This window comes from Eumetopias jubatus, unplaced genomic scaffold (assembly GCF_037043125.1).
Source record: "Eumetopias jubatus isolate StellerSeaLion01/CBP00866 unplaced genomic scaffold, mEumJub1_p1.0 scaffold_7, whole genome shotgun sequence".
Taxonomy (NCBI): Eukaryota; Metazoa; Chordata; class Mammalia; order Carnivora; family Otariidae; genus Eumetopias; species Eumetopias jubatus.
This window is the reverse complement of record NW_028274813.1, coordinates 104,423,065-104,448,753: the sequence shown is the minus strand read 5'-3', so window position 1 is coordinate 104,448,753 and position 25,689 is coordinate 104,423,065. Positions and strand designations below refer to the sequence as shown.

General features: G+C 36.9%; 1 protein-coding gene and 1 non-coding gene across 10 annotated transcripts in view; one reads left to right on the top strand and one right to left on the bottom strand.

Annotated features, from left to right (window-relative positions):
- CSNK1G1 (casein kinase 1 gamma 1) overlaps positions 1 to 25,689 on the top strand; it is a 174,257-nt gene that overhangs the window by 82,174 nt on the left and 66,394 nt on the right. For all 9 annotated transcript variants that reach the window (XM_028100401.2, XM_028100398.2, XM_028100397.2 and 6 more), the window contains 2 exons: positions 13,749 to 13,789; positions 19,016 to 19,085. In XM_028100401.2, the coding sequence (XP_027956202.1) occupies positions 13,749 to 13,789; positions 19,016 to 19,085 (111 nt within the window). The remainder of the gene's footprint in view (positions 1 to 13,748; positions 13,790 to 19,015; positions 19,086 to 25,689) is intronic.
- On the bottom strand, positions 4,924 to 5,027 carry LOC114206601 (U6 spliceosomal RNA). Its single transcript, XR_003608686.1, has one exon. It is a non-coding gene; the product is annotated as a U6 spliceosomal RNA (small nuclear RNA).

Genomic DNA, 25,689 nt, shown 5'->3' with positions numbered 1-25,689 from the left:
AAATCTTTAAAAAAAACCACAAAAAACCATGTCTTCTGGATAGCTCCTTTTTCCTAAGTGTTATAAAGATTGTTTTTTTATTTTTCTGGTATACACCATCCCAGTCACTCCCCACATTCTCCCAATATACTTATGTTATACTTTTTGTTTAAACTATTTTTCTACATTTATAGTGTTATGGTTGTGAAACACAGCTGAGCTACGAGAGCACTATATTATTATGTTTTCTTTCACGTACGTCCCCAAACCCCTTCCCTCAAAATTAAAAATTATTGATACTTGGGGCACCTGGGTGGCTCAGATGGTTAAGCGTCTGCCTTTGGCTCAGGTCATGATCCCAGAGTCCTGGGATTGAGCCCCGCATCAGGCTCCCTGCTCAGTGGGGAGCCTGCTTCTCCCTTCCTTCTGCTGCTCCCCCTGCTTGTGCTCTCTCACTTTCTCTGTTAAATAAATAAATAAAATCTCTAAAAAAAATTATTCATACTTGATTTTTAAAGAATTTTCTTAGTTATCCACATATCTTTGGTTAATTCTTTTTTTTTTTTTTAAGATTTTATTTATTTATTTGACAGAGAGAGACACAGCGAGAGAGGGAACACAAGCAGGGGGAGTGGGAGAGGGAGAAGCAGGCCTCCCACTGAGCAGGGAGCCCAATGTGGGGCTCGATCCCAGGACCCTGGGATCATGACCTGAGCCGAAGGCAGACGCTTAATGACTGAGCCACCCAGGCTCCCCTCTTTCATTAATTCTTCTCAAGTTTCCAGTGGAATTGTAAACTTTCTTTTTTTTTTAATTTTTTTTTAAATTTTTTTTGAGAGAGAGAATGAGAGAGAGAGAGAGCACATGAGAGGGGGGAGGGTCCGAGGGAGAAGCAGACTCCCTGCTGAGTAGGGAGCCTGATGCGGGACTCGATCCTGGGACTCCAGGATCATGACCTGAGCTGAAGGCAGTCGCTTAACCAGCTGAGCCACCCAGGCACCCTGGAATTGTAAACTTTCTATGAATATTATTAGGCAGTCTTAGCATTAAGATTCCTCCTCTGTGTTATATGTCAGCTTTCGCAGGTCTTGTCTGTTCACTTCTTCTGAAGGTTGACATCTCCAGTCTGCTGTTTTTGCACCTACTTTATTTTTCTTTCTTTCTTTGGTCATTTCAGTGGGGTTTTGGAAAGGAATAGAGTTAAATGTCTCTTTTTTAGCTACCATGTTAAGCCAGATATCTCCGTGTTATACGTTTTTATTTAGCAAGGCATTTATTTGACAGACTTTTGAGATTTTCTAGTGACATATAAAAACGTGATTTAGCTGCTTAGGGTAGTTAAGTAGATTTGTAGTTGTTTTAACCACCATCAACAAAGAGCATTTGCTAGTGGATTGTTGTCATCACTAATGCTATATGAAGTCCAGACCAACAAAAGCAAGAGTTACTTAAGTTTTAGACCTGTAAGGACCCTTGGCGTTGCCTAGTCCAACTTTCATCATTTTAAAGATGAGAGCGATTAGAGACTAAATGCCTTGGTCAAGGTAAAATAAACTAGTTCACCACACAGTTGAAACCAGAGCCCAGATCTGGGACATCCCAGATTATTTCCATTCTATACTATGTAATCTCACCACTTGTCACTTAAGTTATGTGGTTGAAATACCACGTGATGATAAAAAAGTTAAAAGGGTGGGCACCTGGGTGGCTCAGTTGGTTAAGCGACTGCTTTCGGCTCAGGTCATGATCCTGGAGTCCCTGGATCGAGTTCCGCATTGGGCTCCCTGCTCGGCAGGGAGTCAGCTTCTCCCTCTGACCCTCCCCCACCTCATGTGCTTTCTCTCTCTCTCATTCTCTCTCTCTCAAATAAATAAATAAAATCTTTAAAAAAAAAGTTAAAAGGGCATTAGAATAAATATCTCATTCCAAAGATAATAGTCATCGGCATTTAGTACAATTACCTATTACTAGGAAAAGAAATACAAAGTATACAATGATAGCCAAAAATCTTTTCTTTAAGTAACATTTTTAGTTTCTATAGTGGACCGTTCCCAACTTTAATCTTCAGTGATTTTTCTGGGAGGTGAAGAGGGAAAGCATTGGCTAATTAATTATTATTTTTATTTATTCTTAATTTTACAAAACATGTATTTAGGAATTTAGAGTAAAATCGAAGTGGAGGAGGACATTATAAACATTGTACCTTATTCTGCCCTGAGCTTTGTATTTGAATAAGGTACAGTAGGGGAAGTGAGGCTAGAGATGTCAGCAGTCCATTCTTGACTAGGTATGGGCCATGATGGAGAGTTTTTACTTTATTCTGTAGGTAGCAAAAAACCCTGGAAAGGCGTTACATTTTATCTTTCCCCCTTGCTGGAAAGCATAAATTAATAAGGAACGTCTGATCTCATTCCCCCTTCCCACAAAAAAGTATAATTTTTCTTTAAAAATTGAAAGATATTTAATTTTTTATATATTTTTAAAAGATTTTATTCATTTATTTGAGAGAGAGAGAGAGAGAACACAAATGGGGGGAGGGAGAGGGACAAGCACATGCTGCGCTGAGCACAGAGCCCAGTGCAGGGCTTGATCCATGACACTGAGATCATGACCTGAGCAAAATAAAAAATTGGACACTTAACCAACGGAGCCATCCAGGCACCCCAAATTTTTTTGTATTGTTAAAAAACACAGAACAGTCTTTTTATCCAATGGTACTGGTATGTTAAGAATAATGGAGTTTCTCAAGTTTGGGTGGTTTTGCTTCAACAGTAAATGCTTTGTGATTTTAAGTAATTCTGTGTGCCTATGATTAAAGGACTCTTCTAGGTAGTTTAGAATAATGTTTCTGCCATGAGACTAAAAAGTTAACATGTCTTTTTGAGGTTGTAATGCTACTTTTTCTATTTATCTTTATTTTATAAACTATTTCAGAGATTCATTAATCTAAATAATTTAAAAAATCTAAATAATAATTAGATGGTTTGGATTTGAACATCCAGAAATTCCAATTCATGAAGGTAGTTTTATATTGTTTTTGTTTGTTTTGGTAGACAGAACTGTAACATCACAGAAAATTAGAGCAAAGTCTTTGTTCTGTCATGTGTATATGTATGTACATATATGTATATAGTCACATATACATATATATGCACTTTGGTTAAGCAAAGTTGGATATGCTTTGGGATTCTGCTTTTTATTTACTAAATTGGTAATGTGATTTTCATGATTATAAGTTTAATGGCTGTATTCTTTTTCATCAAGTGAATTACCACAACTGTTACCATATAAGTGGGCTTCTGGTTACTTGTAGATTTTAGTATTATAGTAAGTAAATAGCACAAACATTTTAATAAAGATAGATTATTATCAGAAATATAACATCCTCTATAGCTTACTGGATAAAATTAGTTTTGTTTTATATATATTGGGCAGGAAATTTATACATCAATGATAGAAGTGCAATTTTCTACAGATACTCTAAAATATCTATATTTTCAGAATATTCGATTATTTTTTTCACAAAAATTTATGTAGAGTATATTAAGGTAAATTAGAACTACAAATTACGTTGGCTGAAATTTTTAACTATGTTATAGTAAAGCTGCGTATGGTATCATTTTTCTTAACAAGTTCTAGCTCTCTGGAACAAAGCTGAAGACTAGCAAACAAACCAAAAGAACAATAAAAATTTAAAAATGTCTTAGCAGGGCGCCTGGGTGGCTCAGTTGGTTAAGCAGCTGCCTTCGGCTCAGGTCATGATCCTGGAGTCCCGGGATCGAGTCCCGCATCGGGCTCCCTGCTCAGCAGGGAGTCTGCTTCTCCCTCTGACCCTCTTCCCTCTCATGCTCTCTCTATCTCATTCTCTCTCTCAAATAAATAAATAAAATCTTTAAAAAAAATAAAATAAAATAAAAAATAAAAATGTCTTAGCAGCCAAAATAGGTATCTTAGGATCTATGTACCCTAAAGTTTCTGTATTTTAGAACTACCGTCTTTTCCTTAAAGCTTCATATTTTATATGCATTTTTTTTTTAAAGATTCCATTTATTTGTTCATGAGAGACAGGGAGAGAGAGAGGCAGAGGCAGAGGGAGAAGCAGGCTCCCCACTGAGCAGGGAGCCTGACGCGGGACTCGATGCCAGGACCACGGGATCATGACCTGAGCCGAAAGCAGGCGCTTAACCGTCTGAGCCACCCAGGCGCCCCTTTATATGCATTTCTAACAAGCTTATTTTCTTAGTCTCCTGTAGAGTAGGAACACAAGAGAAGGGTATTACATATATCAGTAAGTAATCACTAGCTGACTGATAGCAAGGGAGGGGACAGAGTACACAAAACAGAGCAGTCTAGGCAGAATAACCTTATGTACTTCAGTAACCTTTAAGGGTGTCACTCAAGTGATGTAATATAACTATTATTCATCTTGACCAGATTCATAAAAAAAAAAATCAGATATTTTGTCCTTAAAAAAATTTTTAGGGGCACCTTGGTGGCTCGGTTGGTTAAGCATCTGACTCTTGGTTTTGGCTCAGGTCATAATTTCATGGGTTGTGAGATCGAACCCCATTTTGGCCTCTGTGCTCACTGGGGAGTCTGCTTGAGAATCTCTCTCCTTCTCCCTCTGCCCCTCTCCCCACTTATATACTTTCTCTCTAAGATAAATCTTAAAAAATTATTTTAATTGAGGTGTAATTGGCATATAACAGTTTCAGGTGTACAACATAATGATTTGATATTTCTGTATATACTGCAGAATGATCATCACAGTAAGTCCAATTAATATCTCTCATCCTACATAGTTACAAATTTTTTTTTCCTATGATGAGGACTTTTAAGATTTACTTTCTGAACAACTTATAAATATGCAATACAGTGTTATTTACTGTAGTCACCATGCTATACATTACATTCCCGTTACTTATTTTATAATTGGAAATTTGTAAAAATATGGAGCACTTCACAGATTTGTATGTCATCCTTACACAGGAATCATGCTAATCTATGTATCATTCCAATTCTGGTATATGTGCCACCAAAATGAGCACCAGATACTCTTTATGAAGCCTGAAACTTCAAAAACATTTTCATTTAAGTGATTTTACTTTTTAACTTTTATTGAAGGAGTGTCACTAATCTGGAAAATTCATTTATATAAGAGTTCCCTAGTTAGAGTTTAAGAGATACTAACACTTTTTTTTTTTTAAGATTTTATTTATTTATTTGACAGAGAGACACAGCGAGAGAGGGAACACAAGCAGGGGGAGTGGGAGAGGGAGAAGCAGGCTTCCCACTGAGCAGGGAGCCCGATGCGGGCCTCGATCCCAGGACCCCAGGATCATGACCTGAGCCGAAGGCAGATGCTTAATGACTGAGCCACCCAGGTGCCCCAATACTAATACCTTTTTTTAAAAAAGATTTTATTTGTTTATTAGAGAGAGTGTGTGTATGATCAGGGGGAAGGTCAGAAGGCGAGAGAGAGGCAGAGAATCTCAAGCAGACTCTGCACTGAGTGTGGAGCCTGATGTGGGGCGGGATCTCTCGACCCTGGTTTCAAGTCTCACATTAAGGCTTTAATCCATTTTGAACTGATTTTTGTGTATGGTGTAAGAAAGTGGTCGTTTCATTCTTTTGCATGTTGCTGTCTGAATTTCCCAACACCATTTGTTGAAGAGACTGTGTTTTTCCCATTGGATATTCTCCCTGGCTTTGTCAAAGATTAATTGACTATATAGTTGTGGTTTCATTTCTGGGTTCTCTATTCTGTTTCTTTGATCTATGTGTCTATTTTTGTGCTGGTACCGTACTGTTTTGATTACTACAGCTTTGTAATATAATCTAAAGTCTGGAATTGTGATGCCTCCAGCTTTTCTTTTTTTTTTTTTGATATGGCTATTTGGGATCTTTTGTGGTTCCATATAAATTTTAGGATTGTTTGTTCTAGCTCTGTGAAAAATGCTATTGGTATTTTGATAGGGATTTCCTTAAAGGTGTGGATTGCTTTGAGTAGTATAGACATTTTGACAATATTTGTTCTTCCAATCCATGAGCATGGAACGTTTTTCCTTTTTTTGAGTTATCTTCAATTTCTTTCATCTGTGTCTTACAGTTTTCAGAATACAGGTCTTTCACCTCTTTGGTTAGGTTTATTTCTAAAGGTATCTTGTTGTTTTGGTTGAATTCATGACCCTGAGATCAAGACTCACATGCTCCACCACTTGAGCGAGCCAGGTGTCCCTGGAAGGTTTTTATTGATGACTTTTATTTTTTTGACTATGACCCACACTAAAAAAATAAATTATATTGTGATCCAGTGCATACACAATTTAATATGTATGTATATCTGCAGCAAACATTTCATGAAATAATACCCTTGCTAAGTGTGGTGTACTGTATTTTTTTATTTTACACTGTTTTTCTTTAAAGAACATGTTGGTCACGACCTCCTGTATTTATTTATTTCACACTCCACTAATGGATCATGTCCTGCAGTTGAGAAAACATTTTAATATTGTCTAAAATAGACATCTTTAAAATAAATAAAATAGACATGTTTTGCATATTAATAGTAAACGTGCTCTATGCTGTTACAAGTGTTAAGCAAGATGTAGAAAGTTTTTTCTATAATATACTACTGATATTAAGTAAGTCCTTCAAAAAATTTAGCACGTGGAGAAACTGTATTCTTTTTTATTTTAAGATTTTATTTATTTATTTGACAGAGACACAGGGAGAGAGGGAACACAAGCAAAGGGAGTGGGAGAGGGAGAAGCAGACTTCCTGCTGAACAGGGAGCCTGATGTGGGGCTCAGTCCCAGGACCCTGAGATCATGACCTGAGCCGAAGGCAGACGCTTGATGACTGAGCCACCCAGGAGCCCCGAGAAATTTTTTTCTTGCTGTTAACTGCTAACCATTTGGGAAATATTTTTGCACATTATACTAATATACTAGTAGAATTAAGTTAGTAATAATGAAAAAGACTTGTGGCTTTTTTCTTTAAAGTTGTGTTACCATTTTGTTATCTTCTTACTGCTAATCATACTGCCTGCTTAAAAAGATGTTCTCTGGGTGGTGGAGGCATTAGGCCAGTCCGTCCTCTTTGCCCTAAATAGGCATGGTAACCAATCTGAGTTACATAAAAGTGGTTTCTTGTTTTAACACAAAGTACCCCAAGTTCATTTGGCTGGATTTTTTTTTTTTTTTTTTTTTTTTTTTTACAATTTCTAGGTAGTAATTTATAAATGTACTACTTTCACTTTAGGGCAAGAAAATGTGACAGCTGGAGATCTAACTAAACTGGGAACCTGAGGCTGTAGGTTCCTTTATCAGTGTGACTCTGAGAACTGAAACCTGCTGGTTCTTTGAAATAATGCTGTGTCTGATGAAGCTTACGGTAAATGTTGTCTCTGTAGGTGACTTACTGCAATAGGAAGTCTTCATGCAGTGGGTTTTATGGGCAGCCTCACATCCAGGACTGCTGCTTCAAAAGGGCTGAGTTTAGATGTAGAGTTCCAGAAACTACTATGTAATGCAGTTTCATTTCCATTAACAATAAAAGAACTCATAGCCAGGAAGTGAGCGTGGGAAGGATTGTGGATTTTGTGCAACAGATACTAAAAGCTTTGAGTGCTTGGGATTGTGCCATCTCATCGATGGTATTTTGCTGTCCATTAAACTGCCTGCCTTTCTCAGTTATTGGTATGTTTTAAATATATATACTTAATAAATACATTTCAGCTGAAGCAGTCATTCATTTTAAACGGGCAGGATTTTAACCCTCTATTTTTGTAATTCTTCCAGAGCAAAAATTTTTGAGTAAGTATATCACTGAGGAGGTTAGTGGCTGAGTGATTGTCTAGCTTTCCACATGGCTGCATTTTGTGTTGGCCTGTTTAGTCTTAATGATGCCCTCTGGCAGAGGAATTCATTTGAGTGATGCATAGCTCAAGAGAATTATCCAATCACCTCCATTGCCTCTTAGGAATAAGGATAATTGCTTTGTAAGAGGGTGACATGTGTTCAGTTCTCTTGGTGCCCCCAGAGAAAGTAAGCAAACACAAGGCAGCATTTTGTGATGTAACAGCCATCACATTTCTTGTTAACATAGGCTGTCTCATTCATTATGTTTCTGTGATTATATTTTTTTATATAGGTATGAAAGTTGAAGCTGCTGAGAGATATTTTGTAATTGTCTATTACTTTAGGTTTAGTGGGAACTTGGAAGGGGGCATCATCATGGTAGAGTGTAAGAGTGCTTCCTCTCTTGGTTCTTTTTCTGTTGTCCACTAGTGGAGACATCATTTTTGATCCTTCTCTTCTTCTTATCCGTCATCTTTACGTATAATCCAAAGGTTATTAGTTTTTTTCTTTGAAATGCCTTGATTATAAATTGTATTTTTTAAGTCGTTTTCTGCCAGGAAATATTGGTTCATACCCTGCAATAATAAAAGAGGTGGATAAAAATTAGGTTTATCTAGCACCTTGCAGTTTACAAAGTACTTTCACATATTCTAACTCATGTAATGCTCATAATCACACTGTGTGTGGTAGATGTTATTTTTTAAATGTTTTGCTATCAAAGCTTCCCCTTCATCTTCTTTCTAGGTATTCTCCTCTCTTTTATTTTCTACTTTGAGGCCAGATTAATAATTAGTATTTCACCATTATGCTTTTTCTCTTAGCACAAGACCTTTGTTGGTTTCACAGCAAGCTGAATAAGGAAGTCAAAACTCCTGATTTGCATTTAGGATTATCCATATCTGATTGTAAACTAGGCTTCTTTTTTTTATTATCCTAGAGCTTTTTCAGCAGAACCTCCTCTGTATGTTAATTTGGTTCACTGCCGCTAGTATCTGTTACCTATTACATATCAAATACTATGTTTGTTGCTAGGGATAAGAAGATGAGTTGAACATTCTTTTTGAAACCGCAAAGAACCAAAAAAAAAAAAAGTGGGAGAGAAGAGGAAACAGGTGAGATATGTTAATAAAATTTTGGAAGCTGGAAAGCCGATATAGTTCAGTGGCAACTGACTTAGTTCAGAGAAAGCTGATGATTGAAAGGTTAGGCCAGTTTGTAATAGAAAATACACCAGTTAAGCTCAAGAATTGGAGACCCTAGGAACTCAGAAAGTAAGGATGCAGAAGGAGTAAAAACGGAGAACTTAGTGGCAAGTCTATATATGAAGCAGTTTGTTGGCTAAATCACCTCTCTCCCTGGCATCACCTGGCTCACAAGAGGATGGAAGGTTCACACTGTAAAAAGTGAAATACATTGTGAAAACTGGGCTGCCCAGCTGAACATAGGGAAAATGAGAAAAAGCTTCCCTACTGATTGGTGAGACCCCCCTGGACTCTGGAAGAAGCACATCCATAAGTGCCTGGGATTTCCTTAAACTCTTGCATTTTTTTTCTTCAAATGAAATCTGTGCAATTTCTATAACTTTTGCTTAACTATAAAAAAGATTTTCCCCAAATCTTCAAAGAAAAGTGAAGATCTAGGAAAAGTGTGTCTTAGTTGTGTACCTTATGACCTGACACATCTCCACCTATGTGTGGTTGTGAATACCTTAGAGTAAGAAGCTGGCGTTCAAGGTTATTCACCTGTCCCTATTGGATCTTTCTGGCTTTACTTCTCACCATTTCTCTCCATATACTTTGTGTTCCATTCATATTGGTCTACCCACAGTATATCAGATTCTGCACATTTTCTATCATGTTTCCACCTCACTATTCAAATTAGTATTTTTTATTTTTATTTATTTATTTGAGAGAGAGAATGAGAGAGAGAGAGCACATGAGAGGAGGGAGGGTCAGAGGGAGAAGCAGACTCCTCGCCGAGCAGGGAGCCCGATGCAGGACTTGATCCTGGAACTCCAGGATCATGACCTGAGCTGAAGGCAGTCGCCCAACCAACTGAGCCACCCAGGCACCCTCAAATTAGTATTTTATTATATATGATGAAATACCCTTTATTGTCTCCTCTCTTTGCCCTTCAAGGCTCACCTCAAATGCCACTTGTGGCCAAATGCTTTACCCTCCCTCATCCAAGCTCCTGTATTAACCTGTTCATATTTCTCTTTTAACTCATCACATTATGTGATTAATTTAATAATTGAGCCACCTGTGCAAGGCCCTGTGTGAGGAGCTAGAATACAGTCTCTGCAGGGTGAGAACTGAGTGTTAGATGTCTGATATTGCATAGGCTGGGTATTGAGTGTTCAAATGCTTTCCCCTACCTTTGGTCTCTTATTTTTCTTTGCTTCTTTTTAAAAAAAAGATTTATTTATTTATTTTAGAGAGAGAGAGAGAGAGAGCACGGAGGGGAGGGGCAGAAAGAGCAGACTCCGTGCTAAGTGCAGAGCCCGTTGCAGGGCTCGATCTCACAACCCTGAGATCACCATCTGAGCTGAAACCAAGAGTCAGAGGCTTAACCAGCTGTTTTGCCCAGGCACCCCTGGTCTCTAGTTCATTGTTTATGCTTCCTCACAAATGGTTATTCAAAATCACAGATCTGAGCATGTCACTACCCTACAAAAACTTTTTGTTTTAAACTTTAAGATGGCATTGAGGATTTTTCTTATGGGGCCCTAGCCTTACTTTTCTAGTCTCTTTTGCTACCCTAACCACTCATTGCCTATTCCTGCTCCATCCTGGACCTCATGATGCAACTTACAGTCCATCTCCTCCCAGACCACCTATCATTGTTAGGCTATACCATATACTTTGTCGATTTTTTGTTTTTTCATACAGTTTCTTTGCCTTGGGATGCCTTTTCCCCTTCTTCATCTATTAAAATTCAACTCATTTTTTAAGACGCTAGCCAGGAAGTAGATGGGGGGAAGAAAGAAAAGAATTTCTTCCCTGAGAACTCCTGAATTGCCTTCTACTGCCTTTCTCAGTTATTGGTATGTTTTAAATATATATACTTAATAAATACACAGATCAGAATCTAGGTTTACTACTCTTACACTTACACCACCACTTTATTTTACTTAAATGTTGTATCTGTTGAATTGAAGATCTGTTATGTTAAGCATGTACTTCAAAGGTTAGGTTAATTCTTTGACAGTAAAGGCATGTTATACTTTAAATGAGTAAGGGGTGAATTTTGGTGCCTCTACCCCCGTAGGAATTCTTACTGTTAAAAAAACTGGCTGGGCAGGGGGTGGAGGGGTGGTATCCAATTCATAAAGACTCCTAAACATGTTTACAATTTTAAACTTGACCATTTTCCTCTAAGTGATACTAAGTTCTTAGGGTCAGTCTTGTGCCAAAATTGGTTTTGGGTCACAATAATAGTGCTTATACTGTGCCAGGAAGGGCTGTCCTGAAAAATCTTTATGCAGTATTGTATCTGGTGTGGGATAAGTCTGTAGCCAAGTTGGAGTTTTTTTGTTTTTTGTTTTTTGGTTTTTTTTAAAGATTATTTATTTGAGAGTGAGCGTGCGCAAGCATGAGCAGGGGGAGGAGCAGAGGGAGAGGAAGAAGCGGACTCCTTACTGAGCATAGAGCCCAACATGGGCTCAATCCCAGGACCCTGGGATCATGACCTGAGCTGAAGGCGAGGCTTAACACACTGAGCCACCCAGGCACCGCCCCTGTTTTTGGAGAAAATAAAATTTAATTTTATACATGCAGGGAATCCACACAAATATGAGATGCCCTGCCAAATTGGAGTTTTAATCTGCCTCTATTGTCTGTTTCTACTTCAACTATCCTCTCCAAGTTATTAGTATCTTTTACACAATCTCATCAAATATATTTTTAAAAATGTTTTTGGTGAGAGGATTAATCAGAAACACAAATTAACTTTTAGAAGCTAAATGCAGTTAATATATAGAGAAAAAATATCTGTTTTTCTACCTCTTTAAAAAAGAAGTTGTTCATCTTAAAATGGTTTCTTAGGTATTTCTCTGGCAATCTGTGAGTCCTCTTTATTATGTTATTTGCAGACAAAAGTTATTCCTAAATTAGTGTACTCTTTGACACATAAAGGTGCTTGGCAACCTGATAGCAGTATTAAAAATATAATAGTGTGGTTTGCAAAGGGCCATCTGTTGTCTAGATCCTGGTTAAAATAGGAACTTATATTGCAAGCAGCATGTTGTTCATTATAAAAACAAACTATAGTATATAAAAATCAGAAAATACTAAGAAACAGTCATTTTAATACCTTAATATACATCTTTCTATGTCCTTTTCCATGCATATATATTCAACTATGTACATATGTGTGTGTATGTATAAATATAACATTTACTTCTATTATTATTTTTAAAGATTTTATTTATTTGACAGAGACACGGTGAGAGAGGGAACACAAGCAGGGGGAGTGGGGGAGGGAGAAGCAGGCTTCCCGCCGAGCAGGGAGCCCGATAGGGGGTTCAATCCCAGGACCCTGGGACCATGACCCGAGCCAAAGGCAGACGGCCAACGGCCAACGACTGAGCCACCCAGGCGCCCCCCTATGTATTATTTAAAAAGTAATTATATGGGTGCCTGGGTGGCTCAGTCATTAGGTGTCTGCCTTCGGCTCAGGTCATGATCCCAGGGTCCTGGGATCGAGCCCCACATCGGGCTCCCTGCTGAGCGGGAAGCCTGCTTCTCCCTCCCCCACTCCCCCTGCTTGTGTTCCCTCACTCGCTGTGTCTCTCTCTCTCAAATATATAAATAAAATCTTTAAAAAAGGGGCACCTGGGTGGCTTAGTCGTTAAGCGTCTGCCTTTGGCTCGGGTCACGATCTCAGGGTCCTGGGATTGAGTCCCACATCGGGCTCCTTGCCCAGCAGGAGGCCTGCTTCTCCCTCTCCCACTCCCCCCTGCTTGTGTTCCTGCTCTTGCTATCTCTCTGTCAAGTAAATAAATAAAATCTTTAAAAAAAAAGATATTTATAATCTAGCTGATTAAGATAGGACAAATATATAAGAAGTAATGTGATGTCCAATGCCATAACTAAACACTCAGGAGGAATTAGAATTAGCCTTCAAGAATCAGTAGAGATGGGCAGGGAAGGGTACCCAGCATGGGTGTGGGCTTACCGAGTGGTTAATTGCTGCTTTCATCCTCATCCTCACTCCAGGCACTTACTTTAGATGTCTAGGAGAATATTGATTCCATTTATACAGGTAGAGAAGTTGAGAGGAAAAAAATCGTTAATATTGTGGGAAGAACTTTGAGACGTCTAAGTGTTGTCCAGGTGAAGAGCTGTTTTCTGCTCATAAAGAGCTAGAGTTCTGGTGAAGAATCACAACAGCTTTGAGAATCATCTACTTAGATGAGTCTTCCAAAAGGACAATAGGGCAGTATTTGGTTTTATTTCACCCTGTCCTTTTTGCCAAGTTGACACTAAATACTGTGACAAATAATATATAACCCCATTTGTTAGTGAGTTTAAAAAATTGAGGGTTTGTGTTTGTTGTGCCAAGAGTTAAAATCTGTGTCTTTGACATTCTGGCATTTCTTGGTTTGCTTCATGGTTTAATAGTTGGGAAATAACAAATAACAAAATGTGTGTGAGAGAGAAAAGAGATTTGTTTTCTTTTTTAAGTTCTCACATCTAACTTAAATTTCCAAATTCTCAAGTGGTTTCTATTCTTGTCTTACTGGGTCTCATTATCTCTGTTTAGCTTTTCACTTATAAATCATGTTTCATATATGTGAATAGCTTTGGGAATGTGACCTTTCTCATGACCCTGTAAGCTAAGATTTTGCTTTGCATTTCCCAAAATAAATGTCACTAAAACATATACATTCTGCTTTTCCCCTAGGTAAAAATCTCTACACCAATGAGTATGTAGCTATCAAACTGGTGAGTAGAATTTATATTTGTGGTAATTATGTTTTGGTGCTCTCACCCCTCACATATCTTTTTACAAGAAATAGTTGTAAGCATTCACAAAAATACTAATTTTTTTTCCCTTTGCATATGATCCCACATAGTCACTTTCCTTCAACCATATATGTAGCATTACAGTGATGTATCACTGTACACTGTGTTATGCTATATAGTTAGAGGATGCTAACTATAGTTTCAGCAACAATGAATCAAAAAATAGTTATTAAAAAATAACTGGAAGAAAAACAATTGCTAGAAGACTTGTAATTTCTGTGAAGTTTGTACCTTTCACAGTGCTATTTTAAAAGATAAAACCATTGGAAATTTTATCATTTTCTTTTGCTTGACTATAACTAATCCATTTTTAAAATGTAAGGCATTTATTAATATACTTAATAGTAGAGAACCAAATCTGATCATCAAATCATTGCCTTAAAAAGCTGTCAAATGTGAAACTCTTGTGGTCAAATTTGAAACAAGAAGTTGGCTTGGTTTTGTCAATAGTAATCTTAGGAATAACTAACATGATCATTAAAGAGAGTATCCTGTTAAAAAAAAAATATGTTATTTTTGAGAAAGAGTAATTTTAGAAGAAAATTATCTTATATTTAAGGTCAATACAAAATCATTTCTAGTCATATGAAATATGTCATATGACTAGTTTCTATGATACTGTGTAAATGTTTGTCTTCCTAGTAAGTCTCCCAGGATATGTAGGCAGTTTGGGGCTTTATTAGTTGGAAGACAGAGGAGTTAATGATTGAAGGAAGTATCTTGTGATAATTGTGATAATGCTGTTCTTTTCTAATGAATTGCACTTACCACATCCACACCTGCTCTGTGTGTGGATTGAACTTGTCAGTTTATAGAAAAGTCAGAGTTGTCTTGTGAAGACAACTGTCAGACAGTTATCAGATTGGTTTCTCTACAAAGACGTGGATAGGAAGCAGGGCTTAGAGCAGGTAGCTGCTAGGGAACCAAGTGTTTTCTTTTGTTTGTTGACTTGGAATTCTTGGAGAAATGGGAGCAGGAAGACAGGTAATGCATGTTACAGTGCAGGCCAAACATTTTCTCAGATTGAATATCAAAGGATTAACCATATTTTTTATTTATAGGAATTTGGTTCTGTAAAAGTGTTCCCTAGTTCATCTGCTTTTTTACTTTTCCTGTTTTACTGCTTTGGTAAGTTGGACTAGTAACAGGAAGAAGTAGCTCCTGAAACACTTTAAAATACTGTCTCAATACTGTATCTTTGTTATTGTACTTTCATTTATCAAGACTTCTCTTGAGGCTTTTTGTTAGGGACAATCTTTTCTATCTAGATTTCTTCTTCCAAGTTCATACTAGTTAACCTCGTTAGATAAGCTAATAACATATTGTTCACATGATGGATCACTGCATTTCACTTATAGTTTATTAAACTTTATTCTACTTTGTATGGCCAAGAGTGAAAGCTAAAAATAGACTTCATGTCATCCAGTATCTCAGGAGCTTATTTCTCTTTCAAAGAAATGTTAAATAAAGGCTTGTCTATGGGCCTCCTCTTTTGCTGTTGGGCTGTGTTCTCCATGGGAGTTAGGAGGGCAGTAATTGAGCTCTTTTCATTGTAACAGCAAAATTTGCCTTAAGCATTATAGTCCTACAAGGTAGCCGTCTGCTGTCGGTTTAGGATTTCAGGCAAACATGTGTGTTCCAGAATAACTGTGATTCTGGCAAATAGCCAGCCCTCTGTGGAAATGTGATCAGCATCTGGCACAGAAATAAAAGGAAGCCCTGCTGGTACTGTTTTCCTTCTACTTTGTTTGGATCTTCATTGTGGGCTTTTGTTTCTTAGATTTCTAGGAACCTTTTTAAAGAATCACATACAACATAAAATAGTTTAATGGCCCTTCCTTTACCCCATCACCAAGATTTCTCAGGTCCTTTTTAACAGAAGTTTTCTAACAATTGTTAAAAAAAAAAAATTCTCTCCATGCTGCTAATCTTGCTGTCTTCCACAAGACATAGACTCAGTGTTTATAATGTACTTTATTTATAGTGCTTCCAGAAGAGCACCTTGAAGCTCTAATTGTCTGAGCAGGTTTCAACTATATGCCAAAGGGGTTGGCCTAAAGGGTGTAAGTCCTTTCATCTGTGATAAAAATCTCCTCATGTCTGAATATATGTGACCTCTGTGCCCACTTTCAGCCTTGTAACTCTAAAGAGTTTTTGCTTTTTTCTTAATCTGCTAGGTTAGTTACCCAACATCAGATTGAGTATTTCCTATCAAGGTGTCCACTGTGAAGTTTTAAAGTATTATGTTTGAAGAAGGATCTGTGGCTTTTTCATTCATTGCTCCTTGTGGTTTGTCAGAATCCAAAGACTTTCTCCAGAAAAAAAACCTCCAGAAAGATAAATCTCTGGTTCCATATTAATTTGTTGTCCTGTTTCTATTTGGATCCTTGTGAATTATTAGGGAATTTTCTGAAGGACAAATTCCATAATTGGCTGCTTTAATGTTGCTACAGTGGAAGATCTAAAGCCAAATGGAGACTCTCAAGAGTGATCCTCCTCTATTTGAAGACATAAATGAATAAAGAAGTGACTTTACAGTATAATTAGTCTTATGTACTTTTTCTTTTGACTACAAGAATCTTGATAAACTTGAAGTTCAACTCTGATGATTGCTGATTTTATAATCAAAGAGGGATATGAGTTCTTTCATGGAGCTAATTAAGGATGTGAACTAGTTCAGCCTGCCTGAATTGATTTAGATAAAACCTTCCTAGAAGCAAAGGGATAGATTGGATAACTTCAAGGAAACGTCTGAATTCTGTGATTTATGGATTCTGTACCTTAAGAAAAATATAGAAAACAAGTGGGTTCAGGGATTATCAAGGGAAACTGTGGGATCTCCTTCTTTTGAGCCTGTCTTTATAAAAGGACAAGTAACCATTCACTGGAGAAAGGACAGCTTTTTACACAAATGTTGTTAGGAAAACCAGATATCCATGTGCATTGAAGTTGAACCCTTACTTTACATCATACATAAAAAATTAACTGAAAATGGATCAAAGACCTAAATGTAAGAGCCAAAACTATAAATCTCTTAGAAGAAAACTTAGGGGAAAAGCTTCATGACATTGGATTTGGTAGTGATTTTTTAGATATGACACAAAAAGCACAAGCAAGAAAAGAGATTAATTGGACTTCATAAAAATTAAAAACTTTTGTGTATCAGAGGACTCTGAATACAATGAAAAGACAACCCATGGAATGGGAGAGAAAATTTAAAAATCATATATCTGATAAAGAATTGTATCTGGAATTTTCCATTTTAACCCATTTTTAAGTGTGCCGCTCTGTGGCATTAAATACATTCACATTGTTGTGCAACCATTGCCACCATCCTTCTCCAGAACTTTATCTTCCTTAACTGAAATTCTGTTCCCATTAAACACTGACTCTCCATCTCCTCCCTCACAGCCCCTGGCAACCACCGTTTAACTTTCTGTCTCTGTAAATTGGACTACTCTAGGTACCTCATATCAGTGAATCATGCAGTATTTGATCCTTTGTGTCTGGCTTAGTTTGCTTAGCGTAGTATCTTCAAGGTTCATCCACGTTGTAGTGTGTGTCCAAATGTCTTTTATTTTCATGGCTGAAAAATATGTGTGTGTGTGTGTGTGTGTGTGTGTGTGTGTGTGTAGCAAAATACAATCACATTTTGTTTGTTCATTTGTTGATAGATACTTGGGTCCCTTCCCCCATTTGATTATTGTAAATAACGCTGCTATGAACATGGGCATACAAATATCAGTTTGAGTTCCTGCTTTCAGTTTTTTAGGCATATACCCAGAAGTGGAATTGCTGGATCATATGGTAATTCTATGTTTAATTTTTTTAGAAACTTCCAAACTGTTTTCCATAATAGCTGTACCATTTCACATCCCCACCAGCAATGCATAAGGGCTCTAATTTCTCCACATCCTCATGAACACTTATTTTCTATGGTTTTGATAATAGCTATCCTAATGGGTACATAGATCTGCTTTCCAGGGTAATGTTTGATTTTCTTGTTAACTAGTTGCCCAGTATACTGTCAATTCCGGATAATTAACCAGCCAGTTCTTAAAGTTTGATGTAGAGCAAAATGTGGTAGTTTGGCTGTTTTATCTCCAGGGTCTTTAAAAACACTATTTTTGCAAACTTGAACATCATATTGATTAAAGGTACATATTTTATTTTTTAAGATACATATTTTAATTGCATTTACAATCTTTGATTTTCTTAAGTGTAAAAATAAATATGCATATAATGTTCCTCCAGGATTATTCATAATAAAACTGAAAACAGCCAAAATGTCCGAAAATTATGGTATATGTACACACACACACACACACACACACACACACACACACACACACAGGGGAACACTACAGCTATTAAAATTTATATAAAGCTTTATGGGACACCTGGCTGGCTCAGTTGGTAGAGCATATGACTCTTGATCTCAAGGTCGTGAGTTCAGGCCCCATGTTCGGCATGGAGCCTCCTTTAAAAAAAAAAATTTATATAAAGCTATTTACTGCCATGGGAAGATGTCATCATTATGTTGTTGAATTTAAAGACACAGAAGAAAAATATAGTATGATCTCATTTATTTTAAATATATTTTCAAGTCTGTATTATATCTAAATATATGTATAAATATTTGGAAGGACATTCACCAAAATGTTAATAGTGCTTTTCTTTAAAATGATAGGATCCCAGATTATTTTTAGTCTTTTCCTAATTTTTGTATATTTGAAATTTTTTTCGGAGCATATATCATTTTTCTAGAAATAATACTGTTTATCACCCAAAATTCATAATAAAACAGGCAGGGAATACATGCTGGTCTTTAATTAAAACATTTTGCATCTGGTTTCCTCGGAGAATACATTTCAGGAGAATACTTCATGGTGAGGGAGCTATCCTTGAATGATGGCTCATACAGAGTATTTGTACTTAAATATCCTGGAAGGGATTGTATATACTTCAGCTTCATCTTCCCCTAGCTGTGTTTTCAAAGAGAAATTGTGGTAAGAAAATGCTATCATATATGGATATCATCTCTAAAATATTAAGTGGTCTTAGCCCTGGTTTACTTTGAAAACCTAGGAATGGAAAAATTTTATTTGTCTACATCTGATCACAATTTCTCTTCTTGGGTTTCAGGAACCAATAAAATCACGTGCTCCACAGCTTCATTTAGAGTACAGGTTTTATAAACAGCTCGGCAGTGCAGGTAAGTCAAGCCTGTTTTCTCCATGTGCTTAGTTAGCATATAGCTTAGCTGAAAGCCCAAAAGTATGCAAATTTTCTTGTCTAGTTGACCTTTTTTTACCAGACCATATATCTCCCCTGGTTTGCAGGGTAGGTAAATAAACATAGTCAACTGAAGCTACTTGTTCTCTGGTTCCTGGAGGGACAGTTGATTGGGGGTCTGTGATGTGCCATGCCCACAGATCAGCCTTTTGAATGCTTTTACCCATCTGAAATACACATTTTATGGGGTATTGCTTTCTAGTAGTTTCCTTCTCTTTTCATTCATTTCTTTATACCAAAAGAAAGGAGGAGGGTTTGGTAATTTGCAAGCGATATCTTATCATATTGAGACTCTATATCTGTTTTAAAGACATACTAAAATACACATTCCAAAATACCATAAAACTCATTTTATCCATTATTCTCTTAATTTGAAAGACCTATCTTATGTTATCGTAATAACCTATGACCTTTGAGGATTTTTTAATTAAATTTATAATTTTTTAAAACATGCCTTTTTTTTTTTTACCTAAAAGCTCTAATTTCTGAAATATCTTACCAGCTTCCAGAAAAATATCTTGACTGTGCAAATGTTACCAACCCTAAGGAGGTTGTACCTATAGGATACCTCTTGCAAAAGACAAAATTGTTCAGCACTAGTTTCATTGTTAGACATTAGTCAACATTCCTCTGCTTTATGTTTTCTTCAGTGTGACAGTTTTATGTGAATGACTGAAACATGTTTTTATTTCAAGAACCACTATTGGTGGTACTATTGAAGGAATTTGAGTTTCACTTCCTAGAATATATAGAATTCTGTAAGAGCCACACAGTGTTATTCAAGTGGTCTTATATCCTGACTGTGGCAGTAATCAGCCATAGTCATAACCTAGCAAGGCCAAGATAGGCATCTGTCTTTCATTGAACATAAATGGGTTCTTGTTCACAAGAGCCTTTCAGCATATGTTTGTTCATTGATTATATCCTTAAATATGGAATGTTCCAGGCATAGGATTTAAAATTGGCATAGGATTTAAGATAGGATTTAAGATTGAACCTGAGTTCACAGGACATTTGTGTAACTTGAGTCTTGTCTTCCCAGAACTAAACGTTTGAAGTTGGCTGTTATGTTGTTCCTGTTTTTATAAATTTCAGGGTGACAATTATCATAGCTCATTTATGATAAATATATTTATACATGTTTCACAAATCTAAGTCTCAGGTAAAACATGCTAGATCCAGCCCAACTTATAAGTTTGAGGGGGCATGAGGAAGGTGACCAGGCCAGTCTGCAGGATTTCTTCTGTAAGCCCTTCCCAGTAGACCCATCAGATCAGGCCAATCTTCCCTTTTCGATATGTAGCCAAAAATTTCATGAACCTATTATGTAGGAATAGCATCTGTGCTCTTCCAGAATACAGGAGAATATTGCAGATTCTTGAAGTTTTGACATTCTTCATGCACTGAAAAGGATTAAATGGGGAGAGGATTGAAGGAAAGGGCACTTTAAAAAAATTGCCTTTCACTTAAGGCAGGAAGGAAATAGCAACCTCTGAGACTAGTGGGGATAGCCAATGCTCTGTTTGAGTGGTCAGGCCAGTTATTGGCCATCATTGGTCTCCCTCCCAGTACTTGTGGCAATCATCTCAAAGTCACAAAGCCTTCTAGATCTTACAGTTCGGTGGTGATTCCAGACTCTGCTTTTTGAGATTGTTAACTGCTCTTAAAAGTAGCTATGGTCCCTGCTCCTTGGGAGCCTGCTTCTCCCTCTGCCTCTCTCTCTCTCTCTCTCTCTCTCTCTGTCTCTCATGAATAAATAAATAAAATCTTTTAAAAAAAAAAGTAGCTATGGTGGGTGTCATCTTTGTAATATTGTTGCCTGCAGCTAACAAGGTAGCAAGAAGCTTTTCTAAGATAGGAAGAGCTTCAGAAATCTGTTAAAATTTCTACCCAGTGTAAGAATTGCTCCTAGGGTTTTCTTAACAAATGATTATCCATCTCTGCTTGACTACTAGTAACCACTGAGTTTACTCCTTTTCGAGGAAGTTCAATGTTGGAAAGCCCAGGGCACTGGAAATTCTTTATATGGGGCCAAAATTTGCCTTTATTACCATGTAGCACAGTTAAGCTCTGTTACCAGCTCAAAGGCATCACAGCTGTTACATGCTGCCCTCTTCACTCACCCCAACTCCTCTTTCAAGCCAAATGTCTTCAGTTCCTTCACTCTTTCTGTATATATGTTTTATGGATACTTCACTATCACCGCTGTCAAGCGTGAATACACGCTCTCTCACTCTCTTTCCTTCCCTCTCTCCCTCTCCTTGTTCTGTTATGTTCCTCTTAAATGAGCCTCATAAAACAGCACCACTAACTCTGGATGTGGAGTTAGTGGCATTATTATCTTCCTTGGTCTGGATACAATATTATTATTAATTTAGATGAGCTATCTTAACCATTTCACTAGTTGACTTTTATGCTTTTATGGAGTTTTACTCAGCTGAAACCTTTACATCTTTTTTATACAAGTTGCCATCAACCCAGACTTTCTGCATTTTGTGGTTATATAATTGATTTTGAACACCTAAACCTCTTAAATGCCATATTGGGATTTTTTTCAATCCTGATTCTGTTCCTGGTGATCATGTATTGAATGTTCTTTAATTGTGATTGCATATTCCACCCCCCAGCCCTGCAATGAGACCATAAGCTCTGGAGAACAAGGCTTGTATCTTCTGTTTCCTTGTGTCTCAAGTTTATCTCAAGCCCCAACATAGTTCATTCACATGATAGGCAGTTAGGAAGTATTTTGGTGAAAGAAAAAAGTTAGGAAGATTTGATAAGCATGCCTAGATTTTTGCCAAGTTATTAATAAAAATATTTCCTGGGAATGGCCAAAAAAGGAAATTTATTTTGAAAGGAAATCATTTGACAAGAAAGTAGACAAGTTTTCACCATGTCTTATTATAAATATGAGCATGAACACCCAGTCCTTACAAGCATGAACATTTCTCTCCCTATTTTTCTAGAGTGAGTTCCAGCTGCAAATGTGACTCATCAGTAGTTAATATTTAAACAGCCAGAGCTTATATGCCACTCTCTTCAGAACCAAGGTGATGTGGCATTGTAAATAAACCACCTTTCATGCCGAAGGCACACAGTGACCAAAATAATGTAATCATTTTTACTCACTAGTGTTTGTCTGTCATTATTCATCACAGGCCAGTGATTTGCAAAATATTTGGGTATCAATGACAAAGAATACTTAAAAAAAAAAAAGCCCATTGTTACTTAGATTTGTTCAAGGAATTAATCAGTGCTTATAAAATGGATGAGGGGCGCCTGGGTGGCACAGCTGGTTAAGCGTCCCACTCTTGATTTCAGCGCAGGTCATGATCTTGGAGTTGTGGGATCAAGCCCCATGTTTGGCTCTGTGCTCAGCATGAAGTCTGCTTGGGTTTGTCTCTCCTCCCTCAGCTCCTCACCCCACCCAACTGGCACTCACACACACACACACTCTCTCTCTCAAATAAATAAATAAATCTTTTTGAAAAAAATGGATGAAGTTTTTTGGGAGGAATGAGTGCTTATGAATTTAAAGAATGGTATTCTGACCAGAGTGTGAGACTTTAAATTCCTGAAATGGGAACTTTGTGTTGGCTTGAGAGTATGACCATTTCTTCCTTAAGTACCCAGGTCTTAATCTTTACCTTGGGTTTTTGACCCTCATACTGCCCTGACCGTATGATCTGGAAATTCTTATCAGTTCTCTATCCATGAGAAGATAGAATGGTAGCACTGGATGATTGTGAACATGGTTTAAGTTGGAACTCTTCCTGATTGTCCATTCTTTTTCTTGTTTAATCTCTAACACCTTCCATTCCATACTGTTGTGGACAGTCACACGTCACTGTTTGTTTGCTGATTTTAGCTTTGTCATCAGGGAATTTCAAGACCTGATTATTACTATGACAGTTGATATCTCCTAAATAATCAGGGAAGAAAGAGGGCATTGAGGGCCCTGAAACTGAGAATCACGATCCTGATCTTTGTAATGGCTCTCAGTGTTTCTTTTTTCGTTCCCCATAGAAACTAAATTATAAAATATTAAAGGATATTTTGAAAGGAAATGGTGACCCATGCTCCTAGCACCCTAACTAAGCTACATTTCATTTGAGTATCTCTTCTTTTCATATGCAGACATATTTCATAGTTCTTGGTTCCATGTAACTACGTCTTTTCTCACTTAGTGTTATATTTGTCATGATGCTGCAGTCTTCATGTTCCTGATCATTATGTAATAGCCCATCAGCCTCATAGGCCATAACGTAGGCACCTATTTTAATGTGTTGTCAGACATTTAGATTTTTATTTCAGGAAATCATTTCCCCTATTGATTTCTGATATCCCAGTATTGTAACTCAAAACTTGTATTTGTTCTCCCACTTGCCCCCATATGATGGTGATTTTCAAGTGTTTAAAGAGCTAGTAAGTGGTAGGTTAGGTTTATTCCAAATGATTTAAAACAAAAATTATTGAAAGAAACTATAGGAAGGGTACATTCTAGCTTTGTATAACAATTAGAACAGAATGAAAATAATTTAAATGTCATCAATATAGATCTGGATAAATAAATGATGGTATATTTATACTGTCGAATTAGCTATTAAAAAGAAGGTAGAGGGGTGCCTGGCTGGTTCAGTTGGTTGAACATCTGCCTTTGGCTCAGGTCATGATCCCAGGGTCCTGGGATTGAGCCCTGAGTTGAGTCGAGCTCCCTGTTCAGCGGGGAGTTTGCTTCCCCCTCTCCCTCTGCCTCTCTCCCCAGCTTGTACTCTCTCTCTCTCAAATAAATAAATAAAATCTTTTAATAGAGAAATATAAAATAAAAAGAAGGTAGAGCCCTATGTATAGATACAGAAAGATGCCCCAATATGTTTTTTAAGTGAAAAGGTTTACAAAACAGTATATTGTTATATTTGTATAGTATAAGAAATACATATATAATACAGGTATGTCTACATGAGCATAGAAAAAATCTGATTGGATATACAAAAAATTTAATAATGATTATCTTTGAAGAGTATGATTAGAAATGGGAAGTGGTGGCACTCTTAAGTTTTTACATTAATCCTTTAGTATTTTTGCATTTTTTTGCCCTGATTATTATTATTATTATTATTAGAACAAGTAGTTTTTTAAAAGACTAGAGCAGTGGATTTATGGTCTCCCTCCTTCCTCTTACATTACCATGCAGCCTGTTTATGTCCCCATTTATCTTGATTCATGTGTTAATAACAGTTTCAGGCATAAGTTCGACAAGTGATAATAATGTGCCACAATATCTTGTTTCCTTTCTTTCCAAACACCTTCTTGTAGGAAGAAAAACAAATTATGAACTGGAATAAACTATCTTATACAGTAGGATTTCCTGTCTTTTAGGGGAAGGACAGTTTTCGGCAGCAGTTGAATGGTTATACATTCTGGATGTTGTGAGGAAGATTTGTGCACGGGGTAGAAAGTTAGAATACATGACTTTTTAAAGAACTATTTGAACTCTAAGGTTGAGTACAAAATTTTTAAAAACCACATGTTACTGTACAAGAAACATCCCGGTGCAGGTATTTTATACTTGGTATCTTCCTCAGTTTCAGAAGACATAAAATTATTTTTTTAAGTTAACTACATTATAAATTAATCCTGGCAAAGTAGACTTTCATTGACCAAGTGAATCAAAATGGGAACATTGTCTAGTGTTTTCACATAACTGGATGGCTGGGGGTGGGTTAGATTTTTATTTGCATATTGTGGTTGAACTCATTGCATCTGAGATTACTGGAGAATTTCCAAAGTTATTACGAAGAAAAACAATATTTTTTAAATGTGAAACTGCAACTCTATGTAAGGACTATGAAAAAGTATTCTTTTCCTCACTGTTGGAAAATACTTTATTCAGTTTTGTCTTATTTTTGTTTCATTCCTTCTTAAATCACTGTGTTCTGATTTTTCAAAGTACAAAGGGCTTTGGCATTGAGCACAATTGTGCTTTTCTTTTCATATGTAGTTTCTGTAGATTGTTCTGAATATATAAGAGTAGGAGTCAGGGTTTAAAGATCTACTCTGGATTCCCTGGAATTTGCTTGCCCTCCTATTTGCTTTAGTATTTGTTTGGTACAATGGGCCAGCATCAAAGAGAGAACAGCAATATTTAATCATAGTAATTAAAGGCTGTAAGCTTTGCAGTCAGCAGGTGAAAGTAACCATCTTTCTTATTTTCTTTTCATTTTTTTGTTAGTCATCAGTGTTGGTTAATTGTGTTATAGTCACTATGGGTAAGTCCCAAACTCATTTTCCTGTTCAAGGGATTGTTTTTAGCTTTTCCTGCACTCTCAGGGTACTTTTACTTTGGAGAGTATAAACATCATGAATTTTAAAATTTCCCAGCCCATTAACCTTTTATCCAGTACACCTCCCACTTTTGCTGGGTATCCTAACACAAAGGAATTGGACGTGGTGGATGAAAGGTTTGAGGCAGAGATGGGCAAAACCAGAGGCCTGAACAGGAGGCCTAAACGTAAGAGACGGGA